The sequence below is a fragment of the Mirounga angustirostris genome, unplaced genomic scaffold (assembly GCF_029215605.1).
Source record: "Mirounga angustirostris isolate CCGP_5_RB_7025 unplaced genomic scaffold, mMirAng1.0.hap1 SCAF_3, whole genome shotgun sequence".
NCBI lineage: Eukaryota > Metazoa > Chordata > Mammalia > Carnivora > Phocidae > Mirounga > Mirounga angustirostris.
This window is the reverse complement of record NW_026991711.1, coordinates 52,232,643-52,251,291: the sequence shown is the minus strand read 5'-3', so window position 1 is coordinate 52,251,291 and position 18,649 is coordinate 52,232,643. Positions and strand designations below refer to the sequence as shown.

The 18,649-nt window shown below is 37.4% G+C and overlaps 1 protein-coding gene across 5 annotated transcripts in view; it reads right to left on the bottom strand.

Annotated features, from left to right (window-relative positions):
- DGKH (diacylglycerol kinase eta) overlaps positions 1 to 18,649 on the bottom strand; it is a 189,293-nt gene that overhangs the window by 47,261 nt on the left and 123,383 nt on the right. For all 5 annotated transcript variants that reach the window (XM_064586055.1, XM_064586056.1, XM_064586054.1 and 2 more), the window contains exons 11-15: positions 17,546 to 17,654; positions 17,277 to 17,416; positions 13,859 to 13,943; positions 7,207 to 7,292; positions 638 to 737 (exon numbers count right to left, since the gene is read on the bottom strand). In XM_064586055.1, coding sequence (XP_064442125.1) covers positions 638 to 737; positions 7,207 to 7,292; positions 13,859 to 13,943; positions 17,277 to 17,416; positions 17,546 to 17,654 — 520 coding nt within the window. The remainder of the gene's footprint in view (positions 1 to 637; positions 738 to 7,206; positions 7,293 to 13,858; positions 13,944 to 17,276; positions 17,417 to 17,545; positions 17,655 to 18,649) is intronic.

The window sequence follows — 18,649 nt, the reverse complement described above, 5'->3', positions numbered from 1 at the left end:
CCAAGAACCATAATGTCTGGGGAACCCAAAGAACCACGCAAGGGGGGAGCCTGATGACCAGTTTCCCTGGAAATGGAAAGCCATTCCTCTCCCCACTGGAACACCAGCCGCCCAGCATTTTCCCCCACATGACCCTGCTGCTGAGCATTTCTCCTTGGAGATGTCAATCTGTGGGAAAAGGGAGTTGATATAAAATTCAGGATGTCGGATGGTCTTCAGCAATGCAGTTTTCCTACATATTCCAGGGTAACTGTAAAATAGAATATATTTTAATCCCTTACATCTGATTCCAAAGTAGTTTTTCTCTTGATTTAAGATGTTTTGGCAAGAAAGTCACTTAATCAATTTAGCTGTGAAACAGTACAATGTTAAGGTTGTCAGTAAAAAACTTGCACACCCTGGGGCGCCTGGGTGGCTCAGTCGTTAAGCGTCTGCCTTCAGCTCGGGTCATGATCCCAGGGTCCTGGGATCGAGCCCCGCATCGGGCTCCCTGCTCCGCGGGAAGCCTGCTTCTCCCTCTCCCACTCCCGCTGCTTGTGTTCCCTCTCTCGCTGTATCTCTCTCTGTCAAATAAATAAAATCTTTAAAAAAACAAAATAAAAAAAAACCTTGCACGCCCTGAAGGTGACCCCCTTACTTTACTGGCCACGGCGTCGGCTGCAACGGCGTTTTCCAACGTTTTTTCGTAGGCCTTCTCTACTTTGGCAACAAAGTCCTTTACAGTTTCACAGAGTATCCTTGGAGGAAAAGAAATTGTGCAATTCAGTAAACCCTTAGACTGGGTTGGTTTGATTCACAAACATATTTAAAAACAAGCACAATTAGGTAAACTGTCAAAGCATAGGGACCATTTGTATGTAAAACCCACACTTCTACGTGTTGTGTAACACGTACTAGTAAGTTCCAGACATTCTGAATTACAAAGGGAAATGCACACGAATAAAACTTTGCTCTGTGTAAATTAAATGCTCGTCGTTCTAAGGTCGTAACAAGCCTTTCTCAAATATCTAAATTAAGCTCTTGAGAAGAGTATTTGTAGATCTCATTAAAAAAAATAAGCATTATGTTCAGTTAGCCAACATATAGTCCATCATTCGTTTTTGATGTAGTGTTCAACGATTCATTAGTTGCGTATAATACCCAGTGCTCCGATAAAAAAAATTAAAAAAATTTTTAAAACCACACAAGATATCACTAAAAAAATATAAGCATTATCTCCAGCACCTTACATATTTTCATAACAGAACTTGCAATGTTAAAAAAAAAAAAGGATAAATTTGTCACTTGATGTTGTCTGTCACTCTACTACTCATGATCCAGGTATCCTGAAAGTATATTGTTCCTGAAGAGGAAAGGGATTGTGTAAACAACCTGCCACTTGAATTGAGTTACAGTCTCCGTAAATCCATTCGTTTTTTCCCTTAAGGTAACCAGTACAGTCATATGCAAGACTAACTTAATTTAGATCTTGTTAGTGTCAACAATATATGGTTTACTTGTTTGTTGCTTTTAATTACATTTGGTTTCTTTGCAATAGAAATAGATCAAAAGACAAAATAATCTGAAACCCTAACACTAACTAAAATCTGTCTTTCAGAAGTCTATGGGACTGGTGCTGGATTACAAACAACCCAACAGAACGGTATGTGACCAGTTTTCTGTAGCAAGGGCTAACAGTGATTCTGAAAACAAAATCAGATGATATTAAATTAATAGTATTTCTCTTTATTATGGATACAGACTAAGAAATTTGAAGGAAAAAAACCCAGGTTCCAGCAATTACTTTTTTTCTATTAAACTCACAGTTTTCTCTGTTACGTGAGTGACATGATTATGTTTCCAGATATTTAAATATTATGACATCAAGCCATTCAGTAGATACAGTACACACACACACCCCAAACCTTCACATTTATCATCTAAAAAATAAATGAATTATTCCTAAGAATTTTTGTTTTCTTTGTTGTTTCTTGGTAACCATTTCTAGATTTTTACTTGGACAAAAAGCAATATTTCCTAAACTTCAACCTCTTTGTTGGCTTTTTAAATTCACATTTCTCCAGAGGCTCTAGCTTACTACTAGAGATGCATTCATGTGCTTTACCTCAAGTTTTGTCTTCTTTGTTCATGTATACTACTTTTATGGACCTTCTTGAAATATTAAGTCAAGCTGTCATGAAATTTTTTCTATGAACTTTACTGAAAGTTTCTCTAAAATGTCCCACCTCTGAGGAGAGGAGACACTGACCGTCCTCCCACTTTATGTAACTCTAAAATAGAGGTTTTCCTTGCTATTATTACAACACTTTGTTGATAAAATTTTCTCCTGTGAAATTTATGAAACTGCATATGCCATAACATTACCATAGCTACTTTTGCTGGTATTTTACTAACTCCTAGGAACAGAGCCTATTTGTCCATCAGTCTAGGAATGAAAGGGGCAACAAAGGTGCCGTGATGCTCAGGCAGATGGAGGCTGAAGGAATAGAGTATGATTCTGTGTTAGAGATTACTTGCCATGTAAGTTGTGGGAGGGATCAGAAGAAATGGTCTACCTTAGAATCCAATAAGTTTCATATTCCAGAAGACATAAAATATTACACTCTGGAGAAATGAACTAACTTTTTATTATACCAAAATAGTGAATGTAGAATTCTTAAAATTGAAATAAAATGTACACCTAAAAATAGCATGATTTCAAAGTCATACCACCTGGGAACTTGCAAATTGGAGAAAAACAATTTTAAGATGTATTTGCTATGATAACATGGAAGACATTCTCCAACTGATACAGTTTTCTACTTTAATGCATAAATACATCTGGAAAAGACGTGCAAAAATCAAATAAATGGAAGTGGAATGTGGATTTTCCCATAGGGCTATAAAAATTTTTAATCCCTAATTATATCTTAAACCAATGTTAGTCATAATTTTGACAAGATATTTCCAAGCATTCTATTTCTTTAATTTTGTTCTCTTCCTTCCAAGTTGAGCACAAATATGCAGTTGATATTGCACCAAATATTCAGTTGAAGCTAACAAAAGTCCATATTTAGCAAGCTTGATGATTTCCACTATCACTGCAATTATATTGTATTCATGAGATCTATACTTTTTATCACTAGTAGCAGTATCTTCATTTATCATTCATTTATCTTCATTTTCCACATATTTTTTAATAGGGGCAAATGACAAAATATGCAAACACTACACTAAGAAAAATATGGCGATGGTGCCCAAACGGATGCACATACTGGCAGGCAGGGGTCATCCTATAAGAATCTGAAAAATTCATTTTCCATCTGATGTAAAAAAGTTCCAATCAGAAATTAAAGATGATTTACAAGTATCTGTGCATAATCTTAGCTATCTCTGTGCTCTGAGGAAACATTCTAACAACTACGTATCTTACCTCACCTATTCAATGGGGGAGGGGGGGTTGCCTAAATTATCTCTAAGATAGATACCAAATCTGAAATTCTGTGGTTCTATGAGAATAGTTCCAATCTTATTTTTCCTGGCAAATGATCTCATTTTCTAAGTTCTGTCTACAGAACAAATTGCATTTATTTAATAACTTTGCTTTGTATTTTTATTAATAAGTGACACCTATAATTGCTGACTAATGCTTCTGATTCTTAGAAGGTAACTCATGTTACCATACCAAACTGACAAAATTTCAAAATCAAAGAAATGCTGACATTATGTTGGTGAACCCATAGTAACTACATTAGTTAACCTACATATTAGCTATGCTAATGGAATATAGCTTTTCCATCAGTATTTTCAGCTTTTTAAAAAGAGTTAAAACAGCTTAAGCTACTGGGAATTACTATTTAATAAAACAAATATAAACATGCACCGAGAGGGTTAAAACATTCTGCCTTAACAGTGTATCATTTAACAAGTAAATGGCATTATCAAAGGAAGGGAATTCTTTGTTATCTAGGTGGTGGTTACAAGAATATGTATGTGAACACGTGTATGTGTGTTCTTCTTTCTCATCACTAAGCTGTACCCTTATGATTTGGGCACTTTACTGTGTATATATCATCCCTCGATAACAAAAAAAACTTTTTTAAGCAGGGAGAGCTATTATAGATTTTACAAGTCTTTAAAATACCTATAAACCAAATGCAGTATCTGAACCTTGTTTGGATTTTGATTTGAACAACTCAACTGTTCAACAAAAACTTTGAGATAATTAGGGAAAATGGAACATGGATTGAGGAATATAGATAGTCTTAGAGAATTGTTACTAATTTTATTAAACTTTTTAATAAGACTATTAGGTATATATACTGAAAGAACAAAATGATTTCTGGGATTTGCTTAGAGATACTATAGCAAAAGAAAGTGGGAGTGGATGACAAAATTTTGATAAATACTGAAGCCATGTGATGGGTATGGTGGGAAACCATTATACCAGTCTCTCTACTTTTATGTATGTTTGAAAATGTTAATAACAAAAATTAAATTTAAAATAATGCCATATTACCGGTACAAATTTACTACATTTTGTCCTTTCTTTTCTCTTGGACCTCTTTATGGCAAATCCCCTAAAATTTTAATCTGGAGTTATAAAGACAGGACAGCTGGGCAGACTGGGAGCACAGATGAGTGACAAGAGGGGACCAGGGGTGGAATAGAACCTGTTTCAAGGCAAATGAGCTGGTCAGAGAGAAATCCAAAGCTAAAGCTAATAGTAGAGCCTAGACAAAGACCCAGGCAAAGGTCGGGGCGCCTGGGTGGCTCAGTCGTTAGGCGTCTGCCTTCGGCTCAGGTCATGATCCCAGGCTCCCGGGATCGAGCCCCACATCGAGCCCCACATCGGGCTCCCTGCTCAGCAGGAAGCCTGCTTCTCCCTCTCCCACTCCCCCTGCTTGTGTTCCCTCTCTCACTGTTTCTCTCTGTCAAATAAATAAATAAAATCTTAAAAAAAAAAAAAAAAAAAAGAGCCAGGCCAAGGTCAAACAAAAAATTTGAATGTAATTGATTAAAACATGAGATGATGATACCATAATTTAATATAGCACTCTGTAGTTTATAAGCTCTATATTTATTTCATAAATCAACTTAATTCTCTCAACAGTTCCATGAGGGAGAAAGGACAGGCATGCTTTCCATTCTTACACTTGATAAAACAGACACAGGCCACAAAGCTACCAAATGTTTGAATCTCAGCTAGGACCTCAGATTTACTCCTACTTGGTGCAACATTGTGATTTACTCCAGTGGTTTTCAAGCTGTTTTCCAGAAACACTTCAAAGATTCTGCAAATACTTGATTCAAATTTCATTTAGAAATATAAGATACAATTTTTTTACATGCTCAAATAATCATTAGAGATATTAGAGACAAATAATATACTAGCTTCTACTTTAGAATTCACATTTTTTGTGCAAATCTTAGACTATATTTGATGCAGTTTCCAGTTATTTCTGTATTTTATTTCAGTTACATGGCAGTAAGGAAATAAGATGCAGAAATAACTAGAAACTAGAAACATCAAATACAAAATTATAACTGTCATCTATAATTATAGCTTAATTTTCCTCATAAATGACTAATAATTTAATCCTGTCCCATTTATTAATGACAACAAAATAGCTTTTTAATCTTTTAAATATTGGAATTCTACATAAAATTTAATGAAAGACAATGTTAAAAGTCAATTATATCTCAATTAAAAACATGTAAAAATGTAGAGAAGGCAGTAATCAAACACATCAAACACATGCAGGCCAATATTAAGGATTCGCTGACATCCAAACTATGAAAGGGGCCAGATAAAATATTTACTTAACTGCATCAAAGAATAATTCTTTTATAACTTGTTATACTTTTAAAAAGTTTCCATTTCAGTTTTCCATCTTTTCTAGCAAGATCTTCTAAATGTCCTATAAAAAAAGCATTTGATTCATAGGGCAAGGGTGGCAAATGCAAATGTTTTCCTTGTAGAAGGAGCTTAGGAAGTACCTAAGGAATGGCTTTGGTATATAAATTTGCCCCAAGATGAGGAAGACAATAGGGAGTGCTGAGGCCTGGGACAAACTGGAGATTTCCACATTTCACCGTAAGGCAATACAATTTGGTCAGAAAATGCCCAACCAAACAACAGCGACAGAAAACCAGCAGCAGCACTCTGCGTCAAACACCGTGTCTGCAGCCCACCTCTCTGGGCAACCAGGGTGCGCCCCTGACTTAAGCTCCTCAACGGCTCCTATCACTCAGCCCTGTTTCCTATCCCTGGGGCTTATGGCATCAAAAGCAACTGTCACTACATTTATACTTGTCCCAAGCAAATCTGTTTATAATGATTTATCTTGTCTTCCCTTGATTCTTTGCAAAGTAAGTATATAATATACTAAAGTTGGTGTATTTTGCCCCCACCACTTCCCTAATCCCTCACTCTCTTTCTTTCCTTCTTCTTTTTCTCCTCTTTCTGTATAAGAGTAATATTTCCTTGCTAAGCCAGAATCCCAAAGCATACTTGTACTCTTGCTTATCAGTTGAAAATGTCAGTGGGTTTCACCCTTCCCTCTAGTTGACTTTCTAGGTCTTGGGACATCAGTATGGGATGCTTTAGAACTAAATTCTACATTCCAGGCAGGCAACATTTGGGATAATAAAATCAAGTAGCTCTGGCTCCATGTACAGAATCAATTTAACTAAAATCTGATAACTTTGAATTAAAATATAATTATGTAATTTAAACATGCTGATAAATGTCATTTGGAAAAATCTCTTCAATATTTTCCCTTTCCTGATGTAAACAGTTCCTAAAGAGTAGTGTTTATGGAAATAATAAATGATAGTGAAATGTGTTTTCATATTATAATTAATCATAAATACTTCTTTATTTATTTTTAATTTTATTTATTTTTAATTTTTTATTTAAATTCAATTTAGTTAACAGATGAATGCTTCTTTAAATAGGAGCTTAGACTGATTAAACTCTAAACACTTACCAAACCATTCTGATAAAAATGTTTCAGATTAAGCATCCAAAAAAAACCCCTCTAAATATATACTTCACTGCAAATAAGATGCTAAAGTGATTAAAAAAAAATGCAAGTTTAGTATATCTAATTCTGTAAGCTACTTCACAGATTTTTGGGGGAGGAAAAAAATCACAAAAAAGTGACATAAATGGTAGGAACGAGCATTTTCACCATATTTCATGGCTTCAACTCCATCACTCACTTGGCAGATGATATGACCACGGCATGTTCATCAGAATTGAGGATTTTTGTAAGATGAGCTGCGACAGAGTCCTCATAAATTGTCATCTGAAAACAAACAAAAAACCCCTATACTGTATTATTGTTTCTGGCATTTATACCGCTCGGTTATTACTGCTTCTAAAATGGGACTGTTCAGGACACACGTGACACAGGGCAATGAATATAATGACATATACAAAAGAGTTATCATAGGAAATAAATAAAACTTTCTTTCTGTAAAAGGCTTTTCGCTTCTGAAACTCCTTAATCTATAGTCTTTAAAAAAAATCCATAAAATTCATTAAATTAAAAAAAATGTCGAATAGCTGAATAGAGAAAGAACCCCTGCGAGTCGGCACAAAAAAGTGCCAGACGACCTAATGAAAAATGAGCAAAAGGCTATAGAAATTTAAAGAGGAAGATATACCAATGGACTACCACCAAAGACAGGTGATCAAGCTCATCAGCCATCAGGCAAACACAAACCAAAACCACAATGTGGTTCCACCGCGTCTGCCAGAAGAGCTACAATGAAAACAAAAGCAGCAACTAGGCCTGGGAAGAGCCAAATACTGGCGAGGTTGTGGAGGAACAGAACTCTCATTCGCTGCCGCTCCCGGTAGGAGAGCAGGAGTTGATACAAATACTCCAGAAAGCTGCTGGGTGTCTATCAAAGCTGAGCATACGCATATACCATAAGACCCAGCAATTCCATTCCTACATATGTATATACCCCCAAAGAAATGCGATGTGCGTTCACCAAAAGACACGTGCTAGAAAACGTTCACAGCAGCCTTCATTCAATAGTAGCATGGATAAGGGCACCCGAGTGGCTCAGTCGGTTAAGCGTCTGCCATCAGCTCAGGTCATGATCCCGGGGTTCTGGGACTGATCCCCGCCTCGGGCTCCCTGCTCAGCAAGGGAGCCTGCTTCTCCCTCTCCCTCTGCCTGCCGCTCCCCCTGCTTGCGCTCTCTCTCTCTCTCTGTGTCAAATAAATAAATAAAATCTCTAAAAAAAAAATAGCAGCATGGATAACAGATTGTAGCCTATCTGTGCAAGGGGGTACTATGGGGCAATGAGGATGCTGTGATTTACAGCTGTGCCACAAGATGGATGAATCTCCCGGACGTCATGTTGAATGAAAGGATTCAGAGAAGGGCTGCTTACAAAACGATTCATTTCATAAATACAGAAACAGACAAAAATAATCTATGATTTTAGAAGCCAAGAGAGTGGCTCTTGGGGTGGGAGGTGGGGGTGGTGAATGGAAAGGGGCATCGGGGGGCTCGTGGGGTGCTGGTAATGCTGCCTTGTGATTTGGGCATTCATGACATGGGTTCATTTACCTTGTGGAAAATTAGCAACTGTACATTTATGATCTGTGCGCTTTTCTGTATGTAGAATTCAATAAAAAGTTTTTTAGAATGCTGAATGCACTGTGCTACAACCATGTAAATAAATCTCTCAGAGAAGGAAGGAATCAAAATGCTCAGGGAGTCCTATGTCCCCTTTTCTGTGTGACTCAAAATTTAACATCCTGTTGAAAGAACATATCTTCCTAATAAGTAAAAATGTGCACAATATCTAAACAGCCTCAATTCAGAGCCTTCCATCAAACGTCTGCCTCAAATATATACCATGTCCTACAGCTCAAAAATTTCCAGTGTAAACCACCTGCTCTATTCAAGCTGCCTCCTGTGCTCTTCTATCCTACTCAGATGTCCTTTCATTGCTTCTTACCCATTAGCATCAGTTTATTCAGACTTAAATGAAGATCCAATGACCAACCGCCCCTCCTTTAAAGCCTTCCTGACTAGCATCTTCCCAAAGAGATCTCATTCCCGATTTCCATCCAGTTCCACCAGTGGCTAATCAGTATGTTAGTCTTTTGAATTTCAATCTTACTTTCTTCACGGGCAGAAAGACAAGAGGGGGGGATCCTCAAAGCCTCACACAATATTGTGTTCACTTGCAAATCCACTTCACTCATTTTCTAGTCTGAACATTAAAAGCTGCATCTTTACAGTCAAGATCAGAAAAATGAAAATATAACTTTTTAAAAAGCAACGAAGGGAAATATTTTTCAAAAAGACAGTTTTATTTCTTTTCCCTACAGGACAGATTGTCATAAAGCCTAAGAAGGTAGGGAAAATATTTTATCTTTTTTTTTTAAAAAAGATTTTATTTATTTATTTGACAGAGAGAGAGGGAACATAAGCAGGGGGGAGTGGGAGAGGGAGAAGCAGGCTTCCCACAGAGCAGGGAGCCCGATGCGGGGCTCGATCCCAGCACCCTGGGATCACGACCTGAGCCAAAGGCAGACGCTTAATGACTGAGCCACCCAGGCGGCCCAGAGAAAAATATTTTAAACTCTCATTAATTCCATTTGAAGGTACATGTAAAAATTCAAGTTTTTTTCCTTTAAAAATAACCAAAGGCAAAGAATACAACCTCTTCCAGAGGTAAAAGAAATAACCTCTCTGTCCAAAGATAAAATAATTGATGTCATTTATTAATCTATTATGTAGTCACGTAGAGTCAGGAAGTTAAGGTAATAATAATAATTATTTTTATTGTGTATCAGGCACTGTGATTAAGCATTCTGCATGTATTTATCCCATTAATTGTCCTGTTTCACGGCCAAGGGGCGTTAGGCTCAGGAGAGTTGACCAATTTGCCCAAGACCCACAGCTAATGAAGAAAAGACAAACTAGGGGGCTGGGTCTGTGGCTTATCCCACCATACTGCCTCCCCCACCCCGCAGCAAGTCTTGGTCTTGGTTAACACTATTTGTCAAATATAAATTTTGTCATTTCTCAAGTGTATCATTATAACAGCCTGGTAGTTGGGATCTCTATCTCTCTCTTCCTCCTCTCAAACCATTCTCCACTTCATGACACAGTGATTTTTTTCTAAAACAGAAATCTGATCATGACACATCTCTGCTTAACATGTCTGAGGGGATTCCCCCCACCCTTACATTTCAGATAAAGTCAAAACTCTTCAGCTAGCAAGCAAGACCTTCCATAATTCCCAGGATTCTGCATGATCTGAACCCTTCTTCTCTCCCCTGTCACGTCTTTTGATGCTCTTCCCTTGCACGACCCGCTCTAACATGACAGTATTACCTGAAGTGACCCGAATGTACCAAGGTCCTTACTATCAGGTTCTACGCCATGCTCTTTCTCAACTGGCTAATTCCAACTTCTCTTTTTTTGTGCTGAAAACCCAGCTTAGGTACAACCTCCTCTGTAAAGACTTCACTGAACTTGCCAGACAAAGAATCCTCTCTTCTGTGCAACCATTATACCCTGGAGAGAACTTAAACATAACTGATCATTTATTGTCTGTCCCTCCCAATAGAACAGAGATTCTCCAACTTTCTGGCCTCATCGCATCCTTAATGTCTGAATGATTTTGTCACAATATCCCTAGGCCAAAAGGAATACCTAACAGTAGTTAAGTACAAACAACTTAATAAATATTTATGTCCTAACAACTTAAGAGCCCTTTGAAAAAATAATAAATATAATTTAAAAGAAAAAACCATATCTTATTTCATGCTTAAATAACTAGCTGTGAGCCTGTCGGCACTGTATACATCTCAAGCCTTGAAATCAACAGATTGGACGATAACAACATTAATTCCTATTCAACACTAATTGTTGTGTGGTGTTTGCTTTTGATCACAGTGACTACTGAAAACCCAAGCTTCACAAAAATATGATGTCATCAAAAGGAATGTAGTGCAACCTAATGTTTAAGCTGTCCTTTAAGCTAGCAGTCTGTATGGTGTCCAATACATTTGGACAAGCTAGTAGTCTGTATGGTGTACAATAGATGCTGAGTATTACAATTAAATTTTCTTTGAAATTTAAAAATATCTCCTGGTAGCCCTTGGGGCTCACCATGATGTCCTGAGACCCCTGCACACAGCTTAGGAACCACTACTCTAAGATGACTGAAGTGGGAGGGCAAGGCCTTTATGTCCACTCCCAGATACCAACAGGCATTTAATATTGTTAAATTTACGAACAAATAAAGTTATAACATCTTAGCATGCTGTAACGAAGCAGCTAGGAAACAGAAAGAACTGGGGGGAGAGAAGTTTCGGTAAGAGTAAATTTAACCACAAATTAATAGGAAGAATTTCATTTCCAGAGATTGAGGCCATTCTCTCCCATTTTCGGGGAGTTGGTGGAGATACAGCAGCTCACACCTTCTTTTTGATGACCTTACCATTAATAAATAAGCAGCTATTGACTCACTAGGCTGGTGTGATTGGGGTATCATACAAAAGAGACTGAAACTATGACTCTTGCATCAAAAAAGTTTTTAATCCAGTCCGAAAGCAATGGGAATCTGGCTTCCAAGAAATAGACAAGGCCAGCGGGCTTTGATGCCAAGACGCCCATAGTTCCAAAAGCGTTTGGTATTTAGAACAAAAATTAACAATAAGAATTTTTTATTAACTGTCCACTTTGTGCCAGTCACAACACCAGATGACAACACAATGGTGAATAAATAACACATTGCCTGGTCTTGACAGTACAATAGAGCCAAGATAATGGAAGGTGATAATGGAAGGGGGCCATGGAACTTGTGAGGAAGGAGATGGTACTAGGGCTTGGGGGATGAGGGATGGCTTCTTGGAGCAAGTGATACCTGAGGTGAGGACAGGCATGAACGGAGCATGATGTCACTGGGGGGACACATATTCATTTGCAAAGGGGTAGAGGCGAAAAGAACATGATGGCAAGGGGATTTCAGGTTAAATGTAAGCAATACGTTTTCTAATATTGAGTATTAACAGAACCATTGTTACTGAAGGAAATCATGAAATCCTTGTTTTTGCTATGTTTAAAAAGTCCAACAGCCACAAGGAATTAATCAATAAAACTGTCACAATTCTTTAAGCTCTGCAGCTCTACGATGCCAGTGGAATGGTAAGTTAATAAGATAATTAGGAAGTTCGACCACATTTGTGCCCTTTTAAGGAAAACTGGAAAAATAGTAATTTCACAATCATGCATAAAGGAATTTAAAATGAATACTTAAAAAATACAAGCTGGGAAATCAGGTTGAGCCTAAGAAGGAAGGTTCAGCTTGCTTTTATTACAGCTTTAAAGACAAAAAAGTCACATGGCAACTAGTCGGAGTGATGTAGAATGTTCATTTAACTTGTAATCTTAAGGCATGCCATTCCTGTGTTATGAAATATTTTAATAAAAAAACAAATTAAATTAGGTTTCATTCAAAACCTTTTATACTAAAAGATTTTTTTCCATGTAGTTACAACTGTTTCTCATATTCAGCGACTATATGTATGTAATAAAAGTAAGTTGTTTACCTTCATTATTTTGTGCCAGGAAATACACATCTCTAAAGTAAATAGAACAAAAAATTCCCCCTTTTGTCCTTTTGGGGAGAAAATTAATAACATTTACAAAAATACTATTAAGAGAAAAGACTGGTTTCTATAAGAACAAGTACTATATTTATAGTTGGATAAAATAATACTATAAATAAAAATGCTGCTGAAAATAAAATAGTAAATGTATCAATCTTTAACAGTAATTATCTTTGGGTGTCAGGGTTATAGTAAGATTATTTTTTCATATATTTTTGTATTTTCCATATTTTTTAGAAGCAGTTTTTGCTACTTTTAGAGCAAAAAAAGGTGTCAAATTACAACTAGCTTCTTTAAGGAATAGCCCCGTTTCTAGTTATCATTCCTTTCCTTAGTTTTGATAAGTTCATAATTTTCTTAATGAGAAAACAAAGATTTCAACTGTCAAATAAACAGATGAATTTTCCTACAGGGAAAAATAAGCTATTATAGATCAAACGGTTTGTCAGTCAGAGAATAATCCTTTGAAAATTAGGATCTGTTTCAATTCTCCAGTGCTGTGAGGTTTAATCAGAACACTCAATCTTTAAAAACATCTAAAAACTATAGTTATCACTGGTCTGTAGCAGGGATGGGATGAAGTGAGCTTTCTTCTTCTGTTTTATCTTGATCAATAGACTTCACCAGGAAACTTATAATGGTGAACCCTCAACGAAGAGGCAAAGTAGGAAGACAGAAATTATATAATACTCTGCCCACAAGTACTGGTGTGTTTGGAAATTGCTGAGCTAACACCAACTAGTCAGACAGGTGCCGATGGCCCAAGCAGAAGATGAGTAAAAGCTAACAGGCACCTTTCATCAGCTGGCCTCCCCTGGAGCCCTGCTGGTAAAAGGAAGCAGGCAGGTGGAATAGTCAGGGAGAAGCATCAGGGGTGCAGAAAGGGAACTTGCATGCCTAGTGCTTTACACACTTTCATTACTGTTTACTCCTCCCAACACTGAGACCTTGCTCTACAGATAAAGTAATGGAGGCCCGTGACAGTGAGTGATATGGCCGAGTTCACACTTCCAGAACGGTGGTCGTAGAAGGACTCTAACCTAGATCATAAGGATTCTTTCTTCTGGGGCAGAGGACTAGTAGTAGTCAATGAGCCCATACCCAAAATAATAAAAAATAAAATTAAGTAAACATGCTACCATATCTTATAAAGTTTTCATATTTGTTCAAGATATTCACCCCTATTTCCAAATGATAAATAGGCAAAGGTTAAAGTCTTACATAAAATTCTTCCGATGTTTCTGGAGGTTCTGGAAGTAGAGAAGCCTTTGGTGGCAATTTGAGTTCATAGGTCATTATACTCCACCTGAAGGGAGAAAAATCTTTGGTCTGAAATTCCTTTAAAATTTAATAAACTGACTTTGTTCTCACCTCACGTATATACATGTGCACATATATGCATGAACTATGGTTTATTGTATCTAAGACAACCAAATATTGGGAAGGAGATGGATTTTGGTAATCTCATAAAATGCTGAAGCCATACTTTATGATGTCCATATCTTACCAATTCTCTGATTTGGGACTTCCAAACTTTTTAAAGGCCATGACCCATAGTAAGAAATGCACATATATAACAAAACTCTGCCTTCTTTACTAGTGCAATGCATTCTGATTTTTTTATTCTTTTCTGTTTCCCTTCTTAAATAATGTTCACTGCAACTGACTAACTAGATTACACAGGTTACTAATGGATCACAACCCAAAGTTCTAAAACAATGTCCCAGATTAAACAAATGCATAGTGCCAATGAAAGATAAATCACTATCTGTGTACCAACCAGTCTTGCCAAGTCAGCTTACACATACATGAAATGAAAATTAACTAAATATCCCTTCTTAAATTAAGAAAGTAAGCATGGGGTTGAGAAGAAAATATTAATAGAAATAACTGATTTCTTAATACTTGAAGCAAATTTATTTCAATTAGCTGTAAATATTAATTTCAAACCAAACACTGAATCACTTGGTGTTAAAGAAAAGCAATCAACTCCAGACAAATCCAGTCTTCATCCAGAATAATTTCAAAATTTGGGAAGAAGAGTTGGGTAGGGACATTACTATTGTCAGTAGCAGGATGTGAAATCAAGACTTTACAAAGACACAAAGCATAATAAAAGCAGTGCCGTAACACATGAGTTTTAAGAAAAACATATCACCGCTGAAGCCAGTGATAGAACCCAGGGGAAAATCCCAAGATTGGCATCAGTATCTAAACAGAGCCGAGTGTGTCATTCAAACTAGTAAGTCTTTGCATAAAAATCTGAATTCCCACAAAATCTCCCCCAAAGACATAGGTTGTATGTTAGGATGTATAAACAGAATACTTATAGCTACTGTTCAACTCTTGACATGAATATACTATCAAGGAATATATATTTGGGCACAAAAAGCCATTCATTCATTCATCCATGCAACAGACATTTATTGAACATCTCAACATGACAGACAGCATTCCATGGTCTGGAAACGCAAGGCTGACTAAGACTTTCCAAATGAAGTTTATATCCTGGTGCAGAAAACACATAAAATAATTAAACTCTGTAGATATCCAAAGAGGGAAAGCCACAATGGGAAACCTGAAAGTCAAGTTCCTTGTAGCTGGAAATACTACTCTGATCAAAGGACAGTTAAAGAAATGGGAAAGAAATCGACCCAGATATCTTAAGTTTCCTGCACCTTCCATGCTGTGGAGTCCCTTGATAGAAAATGGTTGGAGCTGAAGAAAGAGGAGAAAGTGGCAGGACAAGTCAAGAAAGGATGCATACTGGGACCAGCTAAGCAGAGTTAGAGGCCAGAAGGTTGGGCCCTCTCTGGTGCATATATGCATTAAGGAGGACAGGGTGCACCGTGTTGAAGAAAGATCTTGAGAACTAGAGTCTGGATTCCAGATGACAGTGCCAGTTAGTTCTACCACTTACTAGCTATGTGACACTGATAATATGAAAACCTCCTGAGCCGTTTTACCTGTAAGATGGAGATTACAATATTAGTCAGCTGTAGGTGTGTAGTGATGATTAAATGAGATAATACTTTCTCAAGTAAAGCAACTAGAAGTACCAGGCAGATGAAAAAATATTCTTCTTTTCATTGTCTCCACAACTTTCCACAAACTCCTCAACTTTCATCTTTGTAAAATAGTCGTAATAATGTTGTTCTTAGCCACCTGACAGTGCTGTTTTGAGGATCAAATCAATTGATAAAAGCAAAAAGCTTCTGTAATTCGAAAATATTAAACAGTGACTTTTTCCACCTGTTCTTTACCAACAGTGTTCTTAAATTAGTAAACAAAACACAGGAACAAAATATTCTTATGTTTCTAATGGTCGTAGGTTCTTGAGCCTCTTTTGATGTTTCTCTTCTGTTGTTGTGTGCAGGTCTGTATCAAAGACTTTCACCACAGGGGCACTGTTTCTCTGCAAGCCACCTGGAGAAGTTAATTTTTCTAACATACAAAGGAAAAGCACACACCCAGGGTGGAGGAAATGTCTAGCAGCATTTCCTGGGATGCAGCGAAAATGGTGTTTAAATTTGCAGGAAAAAGCCATTTAAAACACCTTGTGTGGTGTTTTAAGCACAGAATTGGGAAATCACCTCCAGGTTCTTTTAAAGACTGGAGACGGAATCCACTTTACGCACCCAAACTATGGGGGTATCCCTCTTAGGAATAGTTTTGGATAACCACAGACAAATGCTCTACAGCCCAGCTCTTTTTAAATATCCTGTCAGCAAAAGAACCAACCATTACATAACCTTATGACGGGCAAGGTTACAATTAATTAGGTTATAGCTCATTTTAGAGTAATTACATTTTAGATTGGTAGCTCCCTGATGAGATTTTGTTATTTTCGGGAACAGTTCCACAGATGGCTAATCCTATCAAAGTTGTTTTGATTCATGCTAGCTTAAGTTTATAATGATATTTTGACATTTGTCTTCTACTTATGGTGGGGAGGGGTGGTTACTGCTTACTGAGTCCTGTTGTTCCTAAATAATCCCCAGTCCTACCCACCTTCTCTGTAACACTCAGGGTACACACACTGTGATTTCTGTTTTATACATGGCGACATTTAGAGAGAAAGAAGTTGAGATGTGATCAAGGATACCATAAACACAGTAATCATTCCTTGATATGGCGTTCTTAATATTTCCCAGTCACTGGGAAAGGATTATCTTTTTTAGTATTTAGTTCTTTGTTGGTTCAACTCATTCTTAATATGCATAATTAAGAAGAGATAGTCTAACAAATCTCAAGTTTATACGTCTTCCTTAGCTTTAATGAAGCCAGAGGACAATGGGGCCATACCCATTATAGCCATCAAAAGCCCCCACACAAAATGAACTGCTTAAGCTTTCTGACCTGAACAACAATGAAAAGTAATTGCTCTCTCAGCATAGCGTTCTATTTTTAAAATAGTGGGTTCATCAGACTGGTTTTCTCAGTTTTTGTTACAATTCATTCATTCACCCCAAAAATATATTTACCTATGCTGGGCTCTGTTCCAGACCTCAGGCGTGACACGAATGGGTAAGACCAGGAAATCTCTGTCCTCACTGGGCTTACAGGTTGTAAAATTTCAACTGCCAAAAATGTCAGTATGCCATTTTCAGTCTAGTGTTAGATGAAAATTCACTTTTACCTGTCTAGCATTTTGGTACTGGCTCGTTCCAGCTTCTCTAGTATCTGAGGAAGTTGGGTGTCATCATCATAGGAACCGCCCCAGCCTAGAACGCGGGCAAGGTCATTTCCTGTACCCAAAGGCAATACGCCCAGCTGACACTGAAAGAGAGCACAACAGGGAGACCTCAGGCAAGCTGAGAAACCGGAGCTATGATACCTCTGTGCTCCAATGGTCAGCAGGTTAGTACACATTCATGTCAACGAGTCATGAAAAGATTTAGTACTTGCCTGTTTATTCAAGTTGAGCTTATCAATTTCTGACAAAACCCAACCCACACTTCCATCTCCTCCACAAACAAGAATTCGGAAGTTGTCGAACTTTTGGAATAATCTTAAACTGAAAGCAAAAAGTATTTTATTTTAATATAAATAAATAAAAATCATTTCCCCAATTCTTTGTTATTCTGTATATATTGGTATGCATGTTCAGATCAAATATAAGAACACTTACTTACATATTAATTATACTATAAAAACTGAAGTGCAATTTTTAACTCAAGAAAACGTCTTAATCATAAAGAGGAAAGGGGATTATAAGTAGAAATGGAGATAAAATTAGGAGGGAAGGGGGGTGAGAAATGAGAAAACAAAGAAGCAGAATCCAGGAAAGAGAATGAAAGGTAAGTGATAAAGCATGGTAAAAGTGGTGATTTTTTTTTCTTCCCATTACAAGGATATGTTATTTCCTTAAGAATAGCATATTACAAACCAGGGGTGGAGAATCTAGGGCACTGATATTACTGACAATCAAGTCAGTTCCTAAAGGGACCCACCAAACCTTGCCGACATATCACTTTTCGGACACCCACCTTGCTTTTCCTCCCCCTCATCCCCTAGTCTGGGTCAGTCTTTTTACCTCTGTCTTCCTTCGTCTTAACTTTGGACATATCCCACCACCTCCTGAATGTACCTTCGTGCACCTCGAGTACTGTGGAAACCCTATAAAATATGTTATAGAGACAATCTCAAGAAGTTTCACAAAGGGTCTGCCTTGGAATCATAAAGGACGGGTGGGAAAAGTAAATGTAAAGAATTTAAGATATAGGAACTATGAAGGATTATGAAACAGATGTGCTAGAAGGGGAGACACAGCTAACCCCAATACAAGAGACACAGGTGAGTGGAGAGGCCAGGTGAGGAAGTGCCAGGACCCAAACAGGGGGAAGGCGTGTACAAGGAGACATAGGGGGCGTTGGGAAAGGATGAAGAAGACCAACATCCATGGGACCAGAGGGCCTGAGACTTGGCAAGAAGGCAATAGAAACAAGAAGAAAGAAACCTAAAGAGCAAAAGTGAACAGAGGCACAAAGTGAGGCAAGCGAGAGAAAAGGC